Genomic DNA, 19,481 nt, shown 5'->3' on the forward strand with positions numbered 1-19,481 from the left:
CAGTACGTCTGTGGCATTTTTTGTTGGTGATCTCATAGGAATCAGAAAAGCAAAGGGTTCTCCTTTTGCTCTGCTGGGAGATCAAAGTCTGTCCCAAGTGCCATTGTTTTAGGCTGAGAGCTACAAGTGACATACAGGAGATTTCACACTGTGTGCTGATGCCACTTCTGTCAATCTCCAAGCTAGGTATGGCAGACATGAGTCTATTTTTGCCTTTTTTGTCTTTATTTACAGTGCAGAATGCAAGAGCTACAGGCTGAGGTAACAACCAGTCTGCTGCAGTTTCCAGAGGTGACACTTCAGGCCCTTGGGCAAGATGGGAAAAGCCCGGATTCTGTGCTGTGCGGGAAGTTTTCTGGAGGTGAGCGTTTTCCTTTAAAGTTGGTCTCCTTACCAAGTTATTCTTGCCTGGAAGGGAGAGGACAACGCTGCTAAGCGCTGCGGCCACACTCCCAGAGTATTTAGTAGGATGCAGAGAGTGATCAGAGAGAGAGCTGCTGCAAGTGACTGAGCAGGCTAGGCAGCTGACTTTCTAGGTGATCTGACAGTAGAGCTGGGTGCCTCTCTGGATCTCTAGGCTTCTTTTACTGCCAGGTAGACCCTATCTACCGGACTGTCAATGCAGTAATTGAGTTAAGATGGCTTTCTCTTCTCTTCCCTTCCAGGGAGAAACGCGCTAGCCTGGCTGGCACGTGGCCCTCATCTGGAGGTAGTGAACTCTGTCACCGGAGAGCGTCTTTCTGCTTACCGATTCAGTGGAGTAAACCAAGAGCTTCCCACTGTTCATGTGGTAAGGGAGTTTTCCTGGCAGAAGAGAACTGGGCTGCTGGTTGGCTTGGAAGAAGCAGAAGGAAGCGTTCTCTGCCTGTACGACCTTGGGATATCGAGAGTGGTTAAAGCTGTTGTTATTCCTGGACGGGTACGTACTTTTTCTTTGGAGACACGAAGGCTTTGTGATGTTAGGAGCTGCGTAATCCTGTCAGAAAACTGTCTTCAAAATATCCCAAACCTCCATAGGCATGCTGCCAATGACTCAGACATGTTCCCAAGAGTGTCCCACTTGCAAGCAGGTGCTTTAGAGCAGAACACGATTTTGTCTTGACTCGGGGTAGTGAGTCTTGGAGCTTTAGCTGGCAGAGGAGAGCTGTGGGCTGTCACAAGTGTATAGCCAATAAGGAAATTCCATTTTTGAAAAATAGCAAAGATTTGTTAAGTTTAATAGATTTGTTAAGTCTAATTAAGCTGGAAATTGGAAAAGGGAAATATAAGATGGGTTATGTTGCATATCGAATCTGTACCTAGAGCAGTGAGTTGAAATCAAATGGAGTGTTAGCTATGGGGTTTCTTCAGAAGATTCCTTTACCACCACAAAGTGGTTCAGGAGAAAATATGAAGACACCTTTGGGGGAAGCTTGGCTGTTGTGTGACGGAGGTTATGAATTCTGGAAGAAAGCCAAAGCTGATGTGAATTTTTGCCCTGCATGCTCTCGATTGAAAACGCATTTGGACTGTTGCTTTCATTTTGCTTCCTGTCTTTTTGGTGAGTAGATCAGTGAGGTCAGTGTGGACAGGACACAAGTCTTACTGGTTGGACTGTTTGCTAGTTAATGGAAGGCACTATCAGGGTTTTGTACAGGGCTTTTGTGTTTTTTTCCTCTCTCTTTTCCTTGTTGTCATGCGAAGCAAGGCATTGTTTTTAAATCTTACAGTCTTGTATTTGCTTTCTTGATTCCTATATGCTAATTCTGGCTTCCTTTTCAAATGATTTCTATTCGTCAGAGCCTGCGATGTCTCTTTGGAGTGGCAGCAGTGGCTACAGATGTTGGTTACATCCTTCCGGCTGACCTTTGTTTGGATGATTTATCTGGCAGTAAGAGCGAAGTAGAAGCATCAGGTAAGCTTTCAGTTTTCAAACTGGAATTGAAAAATAAGGCAACTTGTGGCTTTTACCTCAACCCTGAGCATGCTATGTGAATGGGAGCCCCTGTCTGATGGGAGAGTTTGTGGTTCTTTGAATACATGCACGATGGCAATGGCAAAGAGAGTGCTGCCTAAATAGGTATTTGGCCTGGAGCGGTAGAATTGGATTACAGGTGGTGTCACATCAGTGTTTAAAATGCCACCTCCATGGAATCATTTATTGCCTGGTTTTGTGTGTGCAGATCTAGAAGTTTTCTTTACTATTCCTGCTGAAGTCCCACAAAGAAGAGCAATTGCGACCAGGGAACGCAGACATATCTCTTTTCAATTGCAAGCACCTTCTGGACCATCAGTATCAACCCTGTGCTACATAAGCAGAACCAATCAGCTGGTGGTGGGCTTTTCAGATGGCTACCTGTCACTATGGAACATGAAAACTCTGAAGAGGGAGTAAGTAGGCCTTTATGCTCGGCCATGCCTGGGGTGGCACTCTTTTTGCTTAAGGAAGCATATTAATGTATAGAGAGCTTTTCTTATTTCATTGTTGTTGCTGTTGTTTTTGTTTTTTAAACATGTAGGCACCACACTCAACCAGAAGGTGGCCGGATTCCTGTCTATGCTGTTACTTTTCAAGAGCCTGAGAATGATCCTCGCAATCGTTGCTACCTCTGGGCCGTTCAGTCTACACAAGAAAGGTGAATAACAACTTACCACGAGCCACTGAATGGATTTAATTTTTTGTTCAGTATGTGTTCACCTGCAGTTGATACGTGTCTGGTTGTTCTGGTTTTTGTAGCTGCGCAGGAGATTCTCTCGGGCACGAAAGGTACCTGATCTTACAATGAGCTTACAATGCAATCTCAACAGGATTTCACTGTTGGGAAGAGGGAGCTACTAATTCCTGCCTTCTGAATGAAGGCAAAGCAGCAGTGGCTAATCATTTGTGCTTGCATTCTTGAATGATTTCCGTTGTTTCTTGACGACTGCTTCTGACATGTTTGGTATTTGCAGCGTGACACGAAAATACCATTGAGCCCAGCTGAGCTGCAGGTCAGATGTGCCGGGCTGCTGCCCCTGAAGGAGGGAGGTGCCGGCATTGCCGATTCCCTTCTGCCAACTGGAGCAGCCTCTGGAGCCTTTGTGAGCCAGTTCAGCTCACCTGGCAGACAACAGCCACTGTTCAGCAGACAAGTCAATGGTTTCCTGCTGGGCTAAGGAATCAGATCAGAATGTTGCAGGGTGCAGTGGCTTGGCACTTTGGGAGGAAGGGAAAGGAAGGGATGAGATCTCTCTCTCCTTCAGCATCTGGAAACTCCCTAATCAGCTCAGCAGTTTCTATTAGGTTTGACTTGAAAACCTTGTTGACTGAGAACTCTTCCCTTTGAAGAACTACTTCCAACAACTTATAGTTTGTACAGCAACACCAGACTAAAGCTTTCCAATTGTAGGGTGAGCACTTGCCCCCGAAGCTGTCAGCGTTTCCTCCTTTATGTTTTAATGGCTGAATGTGACCAGCCTGTCATGTTTTTGGAGGTCGTGGTGCTGGTCTTCTCAGCAAAAGTGTGCCATTAAGATGTCTTCAGTCTAGATCTAATGAAATGAGGACTATAAAGCAGCTTTGTAACCAAATTCCATCACTGATACTTTTTTCAGCGGAGGGGACGTTGTGAGTTTACATCTGTTGCAGCTGGCTTTTGGTGGCAGAAAACGCTTGGCATCCGGACAAGTCATGTATGAGGTAAATGATGCATGTATGAGAGAGGATGAAAGGAGTCGTTTTCTCTATGGGACTATCACCTAAGTTGGCCTGTGCAGTATTTACCCTTAAAATTCAGAGCTGACTGAAAAAAAATAGTAAGTCTTTTGCTGGTGCTTCTTGGGCATGGCGTTTGTCCACGGTTTTTGAAAGCAAGCCATGGAATTTGATCCTGCAGTGTCATGTGTGGACTGGCTCCTCTTTGCATTGGAATTAAAGTTGGAAATTCAGCAGTTAAAATTAATCTCTGACAGGCTCCTGATACTATTGGTTTTAGTGTTTGTTTATTCTATAATAGAAGTGAGAGTCTCCGCTTAGGCTTCATGTTAGTTTCTCAAAGAGATGGGTTTGATTTTTCTTAGCTGCTGCTCTTGTCTGTTATTTCCAAAGTTACTTGATGAAAGAGAAGGGAGCATGCGTGCTTCACAGACAACTTCAGCATTTTTCTTTGTAGCCAGACATACGTTCTTTCAGATTTAGGAATAATGTCGGATTGGATCTCAAATGCCCTTTCTGCTTGTCGCTTCTTTTTTCCCCAGGGTTTGAAATCCTGCGGCGAATGCTACAGTTTGGATCTCACAGGTGGAATCGTTCCCTTGAGAGGGCAGACCAGGAATAGTAAACTACTCAGCTGTCAGACCATTGAAAAATTTAGCCACCCTGATGGCAGTGAGGAAAGCCTTAATGAAGGTTTGTTCATTAGACTAGCTCGCTGGGCTTACTGAAAAGGAGACACTGGATGCCGAGGTTATCTGAGATTCCTCAAGGGAACAAGTGGCTTCCATTTTCATCTCTCTAAAGGCAGTTTAGTTTCAGGAGCTAACAAAAGAGAAATGGCACAGAAGCTCACAATGAGACATCCCTGGAGGTATTTGAGAGGCATGGAGATGTGGTGCTTAGGGACATGGTCCCTAAAAAGAAGTTAATGGTGGACTTGATGATCTTAAAGGTCTTTCCAACCAAAACAAGTCTATGATTCTATTCCAACTGGAGGGAAAATCCATACTGTATATAGTTTCTCACTGGAATCAACGTCCATGTTTTTCTGAAGTGTAGCAAACACAAGGCAGATGACGTTTGCTGCTGAGTCCTGCAACTAATAGTGAAGTGTATGAGGTTCCCTAAATGGTAATAATGAAATCAACAGAAATAGCACCTTGTTCCTTACTCAATTATGGAAAATGAAATGCCACCTACTTTGCTTACGTCCAGCAAATGCATTCTCCCCAGAGAAGAGAGACGGCTCCACTTAGTGAGAGAACTGGAGTAGAATGTTACTGAGCAACACAAGTGTATACTAGACATGTTTGCATGCTTTCTGAAAGCATCCTAGGATGCTTTGGGTTTTGCTAAACTCTTCCTCATCCCAATCAGTACGTGTTGTGCTTGGTGACAGAACTAATGTAAAACGGAAAGCGGTGTTTTAAAAATAGCAGACAAATCGTATTTTCCACCAATGAGAATCAATGTCTTGTCTTTCACAGTCATCTCTCCTGAGACCAGTGTCTCAGTCTTCAGCTGGCAAGTGAATACCTATGGTCAGGGAACACCATCGACTTTTTTGTGTGTATTTCACATTAATCGCTGGTATCAGACTGAAATGCCGGATTCACTAAGGTAGGTTTTTCTTTCGTTGTTCTCCATATATCGCTTTGGAAGAATTCACTGAGCTGTCAGCGTTGAGCTTATGCACTGCTTTTCTTTAAGGGCGGAAGAATTCCTTCACGATTGCCCCTGCTTTGCACTGTGGTCGCTGGATGCTGTAACGAGGGTGACTTCTCCAAAGCTCATTTTGGATGTTCTGGTACAGGAGCGGAGTCTCAGTCGGGGAGTTCCTCCATCTCATCCACCACCTGAGCAGTTTTTTCATCCAGGCATCTACAACTTTGGTAGGTATTTCACTGCTTTGAATAGTGCTAAGCTGCCATGGAGGTCAGAGGCCATGGATTGGTTCTCCGATTCATTGTTTGTCACTCCAATACCCAAGGAAGAAGCTCCAGGCCCCTCCCAAGGCCACCTCTGAAACATATCTGAGAGCCTGCTGTCTGGATTTTGGTGTTTGTTGCTTTGGTAATGCCGACACTGAAGTGGTGATGGTTATAAAATGAAAGGGCCTTGAACTGAAGCTCACAGCACAGCACCTGGATAGCACTCGAGAGAAATTGTTTTGTATCCCAAACTGCATCAGTGCTCTGCTGAAGACAACGGGTGCTCAGTTACATCTGTCCAGATACTGCTACGTGCGAGTGTAAAGTGCTCAGAGAGTAACCGTGAGAGTACAGGGGCCTGTCACATGCTCATTGTTTCTGCAGATGGTACGTGCTTGCTGAACTCCGGAGTGGTTCACATGACTTGCACCGGCTTCCAGAAGGAGGTGATCTTTGCTGTACCTCTGTTGCGAGTGTCGGGAGATGTAGCTTTTCTGTGTTCTCTCTTGCCCCACCTTTATGCTCACCATGCCCATTCGCAGGCATCATTCCGGTTGCGTCCTGCCAGTTTTAGGTGTGCGGTAATGTTTTAGGGCGACTCTTGGGACTGTAACACTCCTGTTGTCACCCGTTGAAGCACGATCGGGGATTGAATGCCTAGAAAGAAATGCAGCATTGCTTTAGGGGAGGGAAAGCCATTACTTCTTTGTTCCTCACCCGTGGAACTGCTGGCATGGCCTGAAGCGAGGGTTTTGATCCCTGATTAACTTGAAGGAGGGGGGCAGAAGGGAGAACAGGAGAAAGTACTGGGCATTTGGGGAAGAAAAGCAATGCTGTCTTAACCCGTATTTTGTGACTGATGTTTCAGACGTTGCAGTTGCTAAAGAAATCCGGTCCTTCAATAATCAAAGCCATTCCTGAGACCTACAACAGGTGTCTTGTATCTGGCTTGCTGTCTCCGAGACTGTCTGATGTCTCGCCATCCAGTTTGAGTCAGGTGCGTGCGTATCAGGGGATCACAGGGGAGATCCATCCCTCTTGTTTGCCAGGGCTGCAGAGGCTCCGAGAGGTGATGATATGGTCTTCCTCATATTTGCCCTGAAGCATGAGTGTTCCCTTCAGTTAGCAGAAGTAACAGTCGCCTGAGGTCCCAAGTGCCGCATTTGACTGGCAGCAGCCCCAGCGGATCTGGGGCTAGGGAGCCATCGGCTAATTCTGTGCCACAGAGAGGCCCAAGGCATCGTGCAGTTAGTGCTGGTCGGGTGCAAGAGGAGGCATCAGTCCCTCAGAGCAACCTCCATCCCCGCCTGTTTCCCAAAGCATTAGGTTTGGCATTTAGTACCTGACAAGGGGGGGAGTCTGCCTCAGAGGCAAACTACTGCATCCTCTGAAAGCAGAGCTATACTTCTGGACTAATTGACTTGTGATCTCTGAATGAATCGGCAGTTAGAGATAAACACTTAGAGTTGAGGGTTCAGATATCAAAATATGTCAGAGTCTCATTTTATTTTGTCTGTTGTGATTAGGAGGAGCAATTTGAAGCGATACTGTCAGCTGCTGTCCGGACAGGCTCTTTAGATTTTCTGACGGGATGCATTAAACATTGGGCATCTGAAGGTAATCCTTGACTTCTGAGGCTGGTTTTATGGTAGACTTTTTAGCTTTGAGTTTGAAGGTGCTGATTCATTTCTTCTTTTGTTTTCTTACAGAGCGGCCAAGTTCTGCTGCCAATTGGCGGTTTGTTCTTGCGTGGACGTGGAACAAAGTGATCTGTACAAAAAATGAGTTGGACCAAATGTGTGAGTACTAATGTGGTCATTCTGCACCTGTAAAATCATTCCTACTGATTGAACTTGCTCAGAAGTCTGCTGGCACCTGTTATTGCACACGGTTCCCTAAGGGAACCTTGAAACTCTGCAATTGCTTTGTATGCTAATGATGGACTATTTCTTCTTGAAAAGGTGCTCCGCTCTTCGATGGTTCTTGCAACTTCATTGACCCACAGACGTTACGGTCTCTTCAGCACTGCCAGTTGCTTTTGACCAACCTTAGCAGAGTCTTAAACTGTTTTCTAACAGAGGCACGAGAGCTTACCGAACAAGGTTTGTAACAGCATCATTCAATCTCTCATACATTCTGTTAAGATTTGGAGTGATGCTTGGGTTGTAATTGTGGAAACAGGAGCTTTGGTTGGTTTTGATGATGGGAAGGCAGTCAGACGCAGCTGGGAGAAGGGGCTTAAATCTGAGAAGTTGTGACTGTCACGTAATATGCACAGAGTTCTGGGACATAGTTTGTTGTGGGGATCGTGCAAGTGGCTGGGGAGGTTACGTTCAGCAAGAAGCTACACAGGCAGCAGCTGGGTTGAGATGACAGCAAGTGAATGTGGTAGCATTTGCTATAGTAAAAATGTCTGCTATGTGAATAGCTCTAGTTGCATTTTAACCTCTAGTGAACCTGTTTCTTTGCAGGGGTTGCTTTTTGTTTTGGTGGTGACTGTGTGGGATTCTCTTCAGAGAAGAGAGTCATACCGAGTGAGAATACAAGGAGAAAGATTTCTGCCCTGTTATTTAAATACTTCCTATTGAGTAGGATGAAGGGAATTGTGTAGAAGTGAAGATTTGCAGAAAGAGAAATCATCTTATGCCTTGTTTCAGGTTTTGCCAACTTGAGAAAGAAGCAGTTGGTAACCAGCCTTGTTTCTTTGTATGCGCAAGTGGTTGCCTGGTTCTGTCGATCCAGTCTCCTTCCAGAGGGTTTAGGTAAGCATGAACTGTAATTCATTTGCAACAGGGAGACCATCCGCTCAGCCATGTCTATGGAGACATTCTCAGCTGTGCTTTAGTAGTCGTTTCATCAGTAACAAGTCGTGTTTGTTTCGTGGCCGCAGCGTATGCTGGAGTTCTGTTTCTGAAACGGAGCTGTTCCTGTTTTATCAAGTATGGGTAGAATAATGCAGCTACCTCAGCTCTAAACCAAAAATGGCACTTGAGACAGGAAGGTCTTGAGTCTTGTGTCATACTGGCACAAAGGCAGAAAGAGCCTTGGCTTCATTCAGAGTCGGAGGCTTCTCGGTGCTGAGCTCATTTCCTGCTATTTTAGTCAACGTGTTGCTTTAAAAATGTGCTGTTCCTTCTTTAATTTGCTTGGACTTTCTTGCCTGCAGATGACGATGTGCCTTTGGCTCGACCTTTCTACAATTATCCTCTGCTGCAGAGCTACTACACCGGCCATCGACAGCGACTTGAGCGTCTGTCAAGGTAGGCCTTACAGGGAAACTCTGGAAGGCTTCCGCTGCACATCCAGGAGCGGAAGGGAATGGCTGTTGTGTCGACAGTTGTCTCTGCTGTGCTGAATTCATTTGCTGTCAATCCTCCTGGCTTCAGGGATGTGTGTGTTCCTTTGAACACAGAGGTTGCTTTCCTCTGTTAGAATGTTTGTACCTAAGGCCGCTTTGCAGCGTCTCTTGGTGACATCATTGTTTTAAAAAAAGGCCTCTCTCTCCTTGACTAGTGATCTCTGGGAACCATGGTATTGGCCTGAATCCCCTACTCACAAGTACGTTGGTGTTATTTACGCACATGAAGCGGTTGGCAGAGCCAGCACTCGCTGGCTGTTGGATAGAAGTCGGTTCCCAGTGGGAGCTTTCGTCCCTGGCCTGGCTGACTAGCATCCGGGTGATAGGCCTTGGCTGAGGGGGTCTGAGGTTCTTCTTTGGAAATTGTACTGAAAAGGAAATAAGGGCCTAACACAGATTGGGCTATGACGCTGCTGCAATGACAAACAGGCTCAGGCTGTTTCCACTTTCAAGCCCTTGATCTTGAACCATTTCCTCTGTGCAACCTGAGCCATTTACTCTGTGCAACTCCTTGCTGCCTCTTGTTCCAGAGGAAAATGGGATTCTGACTGCTTGATGATTGATGGAATGGTTTCCCAGTTAGGAGACCAGGCTGAGAAGTTGTGGCAGAGAGATGAAGGAGGAACTGGGAAATATCCCCCTGCTAGTTTACACGTGAGCGTCATTTCTCTGAAAACACACCCCTCCCCTCTATACACCAAGGATTAATGAAAGACAGTTTATAAGAAAACTCTTCATTACTTTTTCATGCCAGGCACTGCTGGATCTCTATTTGCTAGAAAGCATTGAAGAAAGCGACAAGTATGCAATTGTATCCTTTCCAGTTACCGGTATGACACCTTCAGTATGTGCACGTAAATGTTCTGTGATGCTGAGATGTTTGGATTGTCCATCTGGCAGCTCCACTGAGCAGAGGGAGGCTGAGTGAGTAACGGGAGTGCTTCAGGGTCTGAAGGTAACCTTTCTGAATGGCTGGCAGAAGCCAATGAGCATTCCTTTCTGGTAACTTATTCGGAAGGTGGTTTTGAGCTCAGGACCTGTCTGTCTGCTGTTTCTAAGAGCTTCAAAAGGCAAGACTGATACCTCAGCAGATTTGTCTTCCTCTCATTCTTGTGTTTGCCTTTCATAGTGCTTTTTCTAACTGTAATGTGACCCATCTTTGGTCCTACAAACTTATGATCCTTAATTAGATGCTCGATGCCAGACAATTTACCTGCTGCTAGACATCATGCATTCCTTTCCGAACCAAACAGATGCTTCAATCAGTTCTTTCCGAACAGCCTTTGCCATCCCTTGGGGTCTGGTTAAGATGATCCAAGGGTTTTGGCTTCTGGACCACAAGGATTATGAAGTAAGTATCTCACAGTTTTCTTTGGTGTTCATTGCAAATTCTATTACTCACAGAAGTTTGTTTAACCCACATGCGCCCTCAGTTAAGAAACTGGGAGATTTTTTGGTTTTTGTGCGCAGCTTAATAGCCATGACCTCTATCTTCTACAGAACTCACTGGCCCTGCTCTTTCACCCAGCTACAATGAGACCTGTGTCATGGCAACACTGGAGAGTTCTTCAGTGCCTCATGTGCCAGGGAGAGCACAGGCAAGCCCTCCGATACATGCAGATGATGAAGCCACCCATGTCAAGCAGCGGGGAAGTGAAGCTTTCCCTCAGTGTGTTGCTGTCCAATAGGTAACGAAATAGATCCCACTATTTTGGCATAATATCTTGGGGCAGCTTTTGGGGCATAATGTTAATAATCTTTGTTATCCTTGTAATAGTCTCAAAAGAAAATGATACAAGAAATTAATTGCAGGTGCCTGGTGGAGGCTTGGGGCCTGTTGCATCACCACAGCACCAAGTTAAACATGGAGGAGCTGCTAAAACACACGTACAAAATCTGTCGGGAGCTGGGACTAATGGAAGATTTATTGAAACTACATTTTACAGTCACGGAACAAGTAAGTGTGGACAACAGGTCTTTAAAAAGAGAAGAGGTGGAATCCTAGTACAGTTCTGACAGGTGTTATTTCTCACAGGAGCATTTGGAGAAGTTTTTACTGACCAATGCTGATGTTCAGAGTCATGAATTGCTTTTAGCCCACCAACGGCAGCGTGCCAATTCTAACCCCGCAGAACAGCTGAATCAGTCACTGCAGGATCCTTCATCTGTCATCACAGAAGGTAATTTTAGGAGGGTGAAGGAGTTGTGACACTATCACTCTCTTGGATGAGACAGGGCTGATACCCATTCCCTCTTGTTTCACAGTCTCCAGACCAACGCCATTATCAACAGTAACAAACAAAGCTAATGCAGGAAATGTGCATACAATGGCAACATACATCAGTAATGTTTTGTCCAAAATTGAAGAAGTCCGTATTGGAATTGAGCAGAAAGCCCACGTCACACAACGTGATAGGTAAGAAGCCTTCTAAAAATGCTGTGTCTTGAGCTAGATTCTTGGAAAGAGAGGGAGGGGAAAAGGCATTATAAGTAATGTTGGATGAGAGAGGTTTTCTTCTAGGACACTTCTATTTCTGCAAACACATGTTTTTACGTGCTTTCAGAGTTTTAGATAGCTCAAACCAAATGGACTAGAGGATCTTTCAAGGTTCCTTCCAAACCCTAACATTCTCTGATTCTGTGGAGCTAAAGCTATGATTACCATCAACCCATTGGTGTAGGGGTTTGGATGGATGTGACTATGCCATCAAGTTGTAATCTTTTACCTCTTCCTGCCCAATTCTGGCTTCATTTTTCCCAGGCTTAGTTAGAAATAGTCAGAATTCTACAGAATGGAAGAAAGGCTGGGAGTTTTCCAAAGCTATGGTGAAATAAATGTGAATTCCAGTATGTTTGGGCTTCAGAGGATTGGAAGTCATTTACACCTTCTTTGTAATTCCAGCCCTGGAACTACCAAACCACCAGTCAGAGCCCATCGTATTCCCGATTCAGAGTTGCCCAATGCGGTTGTTGGGACACCAATTGCACAACGTGGTGGTCGCTGGCACTCAGCATGCAGAGCCTCAACTTCCTTCGTGGCACCCAGGAAACTAAAACCGAAACTGCAACGTTCCACCTCAGCAGTGAATTCTGCCCGAGCAAAAGAGCTGAATTTACTGAAGACTCCACTCGTGGTTAAGGTCTGTACGGCCAAACCCAGGAACAACTGGCCACCCCAAAGGCCTGTGAACTTGGTTTAAGGCAAACCCCCCCCAGTAGGTAACACACAAACTGCTGGGTTCCAAAGGTGGAGCATTTGCAGTCTGCGTGTGTTTATTGTATAGGCAGTATTTTTATAGGCAGTATGGTGGGGACGGGTCTGGAAGAGGGGAAGTTAAGTTGTAGTTAAATCCCAGCACGGCTGTTGTCACAGAGCTCCGTGAAATAAGCTTGTTTTTACTGGATAGAACAAAGGAAGTCCAATTTGGAACTCTCAATATGCTTAGATATTGAAAGATGCAATTTGTCGCTTAAATGATCCTGCTTTTAAACCCTTTCCATACTGTGAAATCACCTTCAGCTGAGGAAGGAAGACCTGAACGCTCCTCGCTGAAGCTGGGTGGGGACTTCTACAGCAGGGTCACTTATTTTCATCTGGTGCACAGATGGATCCATTGATTAGTAAAGGAATCGGCTCTGGCTGTTGCTGTGCTGGGTGGTGCTTCGCATGGCAGCGTGCTCAGTCACTGTGTCTGGGGTGCCATGTGAAGCTGTGTGCCTTTTAGAAGAGCAGCATAGATATGGCAAAACTCATCGGGAGGGGAGATAGTGTTGCAGACAAGAAGATGCCCTATCTGTGTTCCGTCAGGTAATCAGTTGGAAACATTTTATGTTGGCATTAAGAAAGAGGCAAGGAGAAACGTGAAAAGCCTGGGGTTTGTCCTTCAGGATTTTCTACCTTTGGGAGAAGAGCAGCGTAGAGGCAAAGCTTTGTCCTTGCTGCTGGCACAGACTCTGTAACTTAAACTAACTTAACATGGTTTTAATGAGTCAACTGTGGTTTAAATGGAGTGGTTTTATCTCTGTTCATAGCAAGCTAAAGCCTTGGCCACATCAGCTCCTGGCTTTTCTGGGATCACCCCTCAGTCTATTCTGAGACCCAGCCTCCGCACCAAACCCCTAGCGACTCCCTCTGCATCTCCAGGACGATCCATTTGTCCTGTACGGCCAAAGGAATCGAGAATATCTTTCAGGGAAGAGAACTCGAATGCCAGATGGACTGCTGAGGTAAGCAGGGCTGCACTTAGGGATTGTTACAGTTAAAGGCCTTACTGACTCTGATCTGATTGGGATGGTTTTTTTCCCAGTTTGCCAAAAGTCCTTACATTGCGAATAGGAATTGCGCTTCAGACCGGCAGACTTGAATTTGGTCAAAAAAGCCACGGCAGAGCTTCTGTAACGCCTCGTGCCTACAGCAACATACTCACAAGAAATGCCCATGACCTTGGAGGTCTTTACTTGGCGTTGTTAGGAGCTGTGATTCCAAATGAACGTACCGAAACTGGGAGCAGAACAGGGCCATGTGCTAATCTACACATGTGATCTTTCTGTATATGTACTAAGGAATTGTCATCATCTGTTTTTATTATAACGATGACTGCCTCTTATAGAGAGCTTCTGAATTATAACAGGCGGCCCCCGCGCATGTGCGCTCGCTCTCTTTCTGATACATCAGCTTCTTACTAATAGAGCAGGGTGGCCAGCTTAATTTACTTGTTCCATCCAACAAGCATAGTGAGTGCTACAGTTCTCGTGGTAGTGCGTGCCAGCATCAGCAAAAAGAGGTCTTGAGTTATGATTCTGGGTATGCAAAGCCCAGGTTAATCTTACGGTAAGCATAAAGGTTCTGGCCAGTGGGCAAGTTTCTCTTAGGGGTTACCAGCTGTTCTTCATAGTACTCCCTAAAGGTCCTGCATGGTTTTTTTAACTTTCCTGGAAATATTCAATTTCTCAAAATAGCCAGCTTCAGATATGTGTTTTGTGAGCCTTCGCTCTGGGCCTGTGATGCACTTCTTGTTGTCCAGAGTCAAAGTTTTTGAGTGAGTCAGACTCAGCAGTGGATTTTGCAGGTTGTAGGTCCCGCATTTGAAACCTTTCAGCCAGCCGGAAGGTGTCTGCAGGTAGCTTTTCCCTTAGTCCTTGCAATATTCACATCAGTTTGTCCAAGAGAATTAGCAATTGCGCTGTGGATTCGGTCATCTCAGGCATGGGTGTTTCAGGAGGAGAAGGGCAGAGCCTGCTCTTTTGTGAGCAGATTGAAAATGGCAGGTGCTGACGAGGGTGTGAGAATTGTTTTCCCTCCGAGTGGCAGGTTCTGTAGCTGCACTAGTCTTGCTGCTCGTTGGCTACAAGAACCAGGAGGAATTGGTGGGTGCTGGTGGGTAGAACTTGCTGCTCTTCAGTCACTACTTAGAAATAGCACAGCTCGTTGTGTGCAGTGGACTTCTTGTAATGAGGTGGCTTTTGGCTGTACACCTTTCCTTCACCAGAATGATCGTGATCCTCACCTGAGAGAGCGAGCAGTCACCCGAAATTCTGTATTAGACCGATGTGGCAAGATCCTTCCCAGAGTGCAGAGGAAGCTGGCTGGAGAGAGAGCTAAGCCTTACCATGTGCCTTCATCCATCATCACAGAAGGTAACTTTAGGAGGGTGAAGGAGTTGTGACACTAACCATCACTCACTTGGATGAGACAGGGCTGATACCCATTCCCTCTTGTTTCACAGTCTCCAGACCAACACCATTATCAACAGTAACAAACAAAGCTAATGCAGGAAATGTGCATACAATGGCAACATTCATCAGTAATGTTTTGTCCAAAATTGAAGAAGTCCGTATCGGAATTGAGCAGAAAGCCCACGTCACACAACGTGATAGGTAAGCAGCCTTCTAAAAATGCTGTGTCTTGAGCTAGATTCTTGGAAAGAGAGGGAGGGGAAAAGGCATTATTGCCGGTAATGCTGGATGAGAGAGGTTTTCTTCTAGCGACGATTCTATTTCTGCAAACACATATTTTTACGTGCTTTCAGAGTTTTAGATAGCTCAAACCAAATGGACTAGATGATATTTCAAGATTCCTTCCAAACCCTAACATGATCTGATTCTGTGGAGCTAAAGCTATGATTACCATCAACCCATTGGTGTAGGGGTTTGGATGGATGTGACTATGCCATCAAGTTGTAATCTTTTACCTCTTCCTGCCCAATTCTGGCTTCATTTTTCCCAGGCTTAGTTAGAAATAGTCAGAATTCTACAGAATGGAAGAAAGGCTGGGAGTTTTCCAAAGCTATGGTGAAATAAATGTGAATTCCAGTATGTTTGGGCTTCAGAGGATTGGAAGTCATTTACACCTTCTTTGTAATTCCAGCCCTGGAACTACCAAACCACCAGTCAGAGCCCATCGTATTCCCGATTCAGAGTTGCCCAATGCGGTCGTTGGGACACCAATTGCACAACGTGGTGGTCGCTGGCACTCAGCATGCAGAGCCTCAACTTCCTTCGTGGCACCCAGGAAACTAAAACCGAAACTGCAACGTTCCACCTCAGCAGTGAATTCTGCCCGAGCAAAAGAGCTGAATTTACTGAAGACTCCACTCGTGGTTAAGGTCTGTACGGCCAAACCCAGGAACAACTGGCCACCCCAAAGGCCTGTGAACTTGGTTTAAGGCAAAACCCCCCCAGTAGGTAACACACAAACTGCTGGGTTCCAAAGGTGGAGCATTTGCAGTCCGCATGTGGTTATTGTATAGGCAATACTTTTGTAGGCAGTACGGTGGGGACGGGTCTGGAAGAGGGGAAGTTAAGTTGTAGTTAAATCCCAGCACGCCCGTTGTCACAGAGCTCCGTGAAATAAGCTTGTTTTTACTGGATAGAACAATGGAAGTCCAATTTGGAACTCTCACCATGCTTAGATATTGAAAGATGCAATTTGTCGCTTTAAATGATCCTGCTTTTAAACCCTTTCCATACTGTGAAATCACCTTCAGCTGAGGAAGGAAGACCTGAATGCTCCTCGCTGAAGCTGGGTGGGGACTTCTACAGCAGGGTCACTTATTTTCATCTGGTGCACAGATGGATCCATTGATTAGTAAAGGAATCGGCTCTGGCTGTTGCTGTGCTGGGTGGTGCTTCGCATGGCAGCGTGCTCAGTCACTGTGTCTGGGGTGCCATGTGAAGCTGTGTGCCTTTTAGAAAAGCAGCATAGATATGGCAAAACTCATTGGGTGGGGAGATACTGTTGCAGACAAGAAGATGCCCTATCTGTGTTCCGTCAGGTAATCAGTTGGAAACATTTTATGTTGGCATTAAGAAAGAGGCAAGGAGAAACGTGAAAAGCCTGGGGTTTGTCCTTCAGGATTTTCTACCTTTGGGAGAAGAGCAGCGTAGAGGCAAAGCTTTGTCCTTGCTGCTGGCACAGACTCTGTAACTTAAACTAACTTAACATGGTTTTAATGAGTCAACTGTGGTTTAAATGGAGTGGTTTTATCTCTGTTCATAGCGAGCTAAAGCCTTGGCCACATCAGCTCCTGGCTTTTCTGGGATCACCCCTCAGTCTATTCTGAGACCCAGCCTCCGCACCACACCCCTAGCGACTCCCTCTGCATCTCCAGGACGATCCATTTGTCCTGTACGGCCAAAGGAATCGAGAATATCTTTCAGGGAAGAGAACTCGAATGCCAGATGGACTGCTGAGGTAAGCAGGGCTGCACTTAGGGATTGTTACAGTTAAAGGCCTTACTGACTCTGATCTGATTGGGATGGTTTTTTTCCCAGTTTGCCAAAAGTCCTTACATTGCGAATAGGAATTGCGCTTCAGACCGGCAGACTTGAATTTGGTCAAAAAAGCCACGGCAGAGCTTCTGTAACGCCTCGTGCCTACAGCAACATACTCACAAGAAATGCCCATGACCTTGGAGGTCTTTACTTGGCGTTGTTAGGAGCTGTGATTCCAAATGAACGTACCGAAACTGGGAGCAGAACAGGGCCATGTGCTAATCTACACATGTGATCTTTCTGTATATGTACTAAGGAATTGTCATCATCTGTTTTTATTATAACGATGACTGCCTCTTATAGAGAGCTTCTGAATTATAACAGGCGGCCCCCGCGCATGTGCGCTCGCTCTCTTTCTGATACATCAGCTTCTTACTAATAGAGCAGGGTGGCCAGCTTAATTTACTTGTTCCATCCAACAAGCATAGTGAGTGCTACAGTTCTCGTGGTAGTGCGTGCCAGCATCAGCAAAAAGAGGTCTTGAGTTATGATTCTGGGTATGCAAAGCCCAGGTTAATCTTACGGTAAGCATAAAGGTTCTGGCCAGTGGGCAAGTTTCTCTTAGGGGTTACCAGCTGTTCTTCATAGTACTCCCTAAAGGTCCTGCATGGTTTTTTTAACTTTCCTGGAAATATTCAATTTCTCAAAATAGCCAGCTTCAGATATGTGTTTTGTGAGCCTTCGCTCTGGGCCTGTGATGCACTTCTTGTTGTCCAGAGTCAAAGTTTTTGAGTGAGTCAGACTCAGCAGTGGATTTTGCAGGTTGTAGGTCCCGCATTTGAAACCTTTCAGCCAGCCGGAAGGTGTCTGCAGGTAGCTTTTCCCTTAGTCCTTGCAATATTCACATCAGTTTGTCCAAGAGAATTAGCAATTGCGCTGTGGATTCGGTCATCTCAGGCATGGGTGTTTCAGGAGGAGAAGGGCAGAGCCTGCTCTTTTGTGAGCAGATTGAAAATGGCAGGTGCTGACGAGGGTGTGAGAATTGTTTTCCCTCCGAGTGGCAGGTTCTGTAGCTGCACTAGTCTTGCTGCTCGTTGGCTACAAGAACCAGGAGGAATTGGTGGGTGCTGGTGGGTAGAACTTGCTGCTCTTCAGTCACTACTTAGAAATAGCACAGCTCGTTGTGTGCAGTGGACTTCTTGTAATGAGGTGGCTTTTGGCTGTACACCTTTCCTTCACCAGAATGATCGTGATCCTCACCTGAGAGAGCGAGCAGTCACCCGAAATTCTGTATTAGACCGATGTGGCAAGATCCTTCCCAGAGTGCAGAGGAAGCTGGCTGGAGAGAGAGCTAAGCCTTACCATGTGCCTTCATCCATCATCACAGAAGGTAACTTTAGGAGGGTGAAGGAAGTGTGCAACTAACCATCACTCACTTGGATGAGACAGGGCTGATACCCATTCCCTCTTGTTTCACAGTCTCCAGACCAACACCATTATCAACAGTAACAAACAAAGCTAATGCAGGAAATGTGCATACAAGGGCAAGATTCACCAGGAACATTCTGTCCATAATTGGAGAAATCTGTATCGGAATTGAGCAGAAAGCCCACGTCACACAACGTGATAGGTAAGCCTCTCCCTAATACTGTTGTGTCTTGAGCTGGATGCTTGGAGAGAGAGGGAGGGGAAAAGGCATTATAGGTAATGTTGGATGAGAGAGGTTTTCTTCTAGCGACGATTCTATTTCTGCGAACACATATTTTTACGTGCTTTCAGAGTTTTAGATAGCTCAAACCAAATGGACTAGAGGATCTTTCAAGGTTCCTTCCAAACCCTAACATGATCTGAATCAATGAAGCTAAAGCTATGATTACCATCAACCCATTGGTGTAGGGGTTTGGATGGATGTGACTATGCCATCAAGTTGTAATCTTTTACCTCTTCCTGCCCAATTCTGGCTTCATTTTTCCCAGGCTTAGTTAGAAATAGTCAGAAATATACAGAATGGAAGAAAGGCTGAGAGTTGTCCAAAGCGTATCTAAACCAAAGGGGTTTTCTGCTATGACAACTCTGTTTCTGCAAACATGTATCTTTACCTGACACTAAATGTGTTTACAGAATTTCACATAGCAGAAACCAGACATGTATGGGAAGAAAGGCTGGGATTTATCCAAACCTATGGTGAAATAAATGTGAATTCCAGTATGTTTGGGCTTCAGAGGATTGGAAGTCATTTACACCTTCCTTGTAATTCCAGCCCTGGAACTACCAAACCACCAGTCAGAGCACATCGTCTTCCCGATTCAGAGTTGCCCAAAGCGGTTGTTGGGACACCAGTTGCACAACGTGGTGGTCGCTGGCACTCAGCATGCAGAGCCTCTACTTCCTTCGTGGCACCCAGCCCACTGCAACCCAATCTGCACCGTTCCACCTCAGCAGTGAATTCTGCCCGAGCAAAAGAGCTGAATTTGCTGAAGACTCCACTCGTGGTTAAGGTCTGTACGGCCAAACCCAGGAACAACTGGCCACCCCAAAGGCCTGTGAACTTGGTTTAAGGCAAAACCCCACAGTAGGTCACACACAAACTGCTGGGTTCCAAAGGTGGAGCATCTGCAGTCTGAGTGTGTTTATTGTATAGGCAGTATTATTGTAGGCAGCACGGTGGGGACGGGTCTGGAAGAGGGGACGTTGTAGTTTAATGACAGCTTGCCTGTAGTCACAGATGCAATTTGTCGCTTAAATGATCCTCCTTTTAAACCCTTTCCATACTGTGAAATCACCTTCAGCTGAGGAAGGAAGACCT

General features: G+C 45.7%; 1 protein-coding gene across 1 annotated transcript; it reads left to right on the forward strand.

Annotated features, from left to right (window-relative positions):
- Positions 1-240: 240 nt before the first annotated feature.
- Positions 241-19,120, forward strand: LOC311189410 (protein ELYS-like; the record flags this gene model as incomplete). Its single annotated transcript, XM_084261074.1, has 28 exons — positions 241-361; positions 666-958; positions 1,780-1,894; positions 2,163-2,370; positions 2,499-2,615; positions 3,574-3,658; positions 4,216-4,366; positions 5,161-5,293; positions 5,384-5,565; positions 5,989-6,050; positions 6,473-6,601; positions 7,131-7,221; positions 7,314-7,403; positions 7,566-7,706; positions 8,262-8,366; positions 8,771-8,864; positions 9,493-9,616; positions 9,717-9,773; positions 10,167-10,313; positions 10,463-10,650; positions 10,775-10,919; positions 10,998-11,129; positions 14,452-14,599; positions 14,689-14,839; positions 15,330-15,567; positions 16,461-16,655; positions 17,918-18,065; positions 18,936-19,120. 28 exons carry the CDS (start codon positions 241-243, stop codon positions 19,118-19,120), a joined length of 3,975 nt encoding a protein of 1,324 aa, XP_084117200.1.
- Between the last annotated feature and the right edge of the window lie 361 nt (positions 19,121-19,481).

Source organism: Gallinula chloropus (assembly GCF_964237585.1).
Source record: "Gallinula chloropus genome assembly, chromosome: 3".
NCBI classification, from domain to species: domain Eukaryota; kingdom Metazoa; phylum Chordata; class Aves; order Gruiformes; family Rallidae; genus Gallinula; species Gallinula chloropus.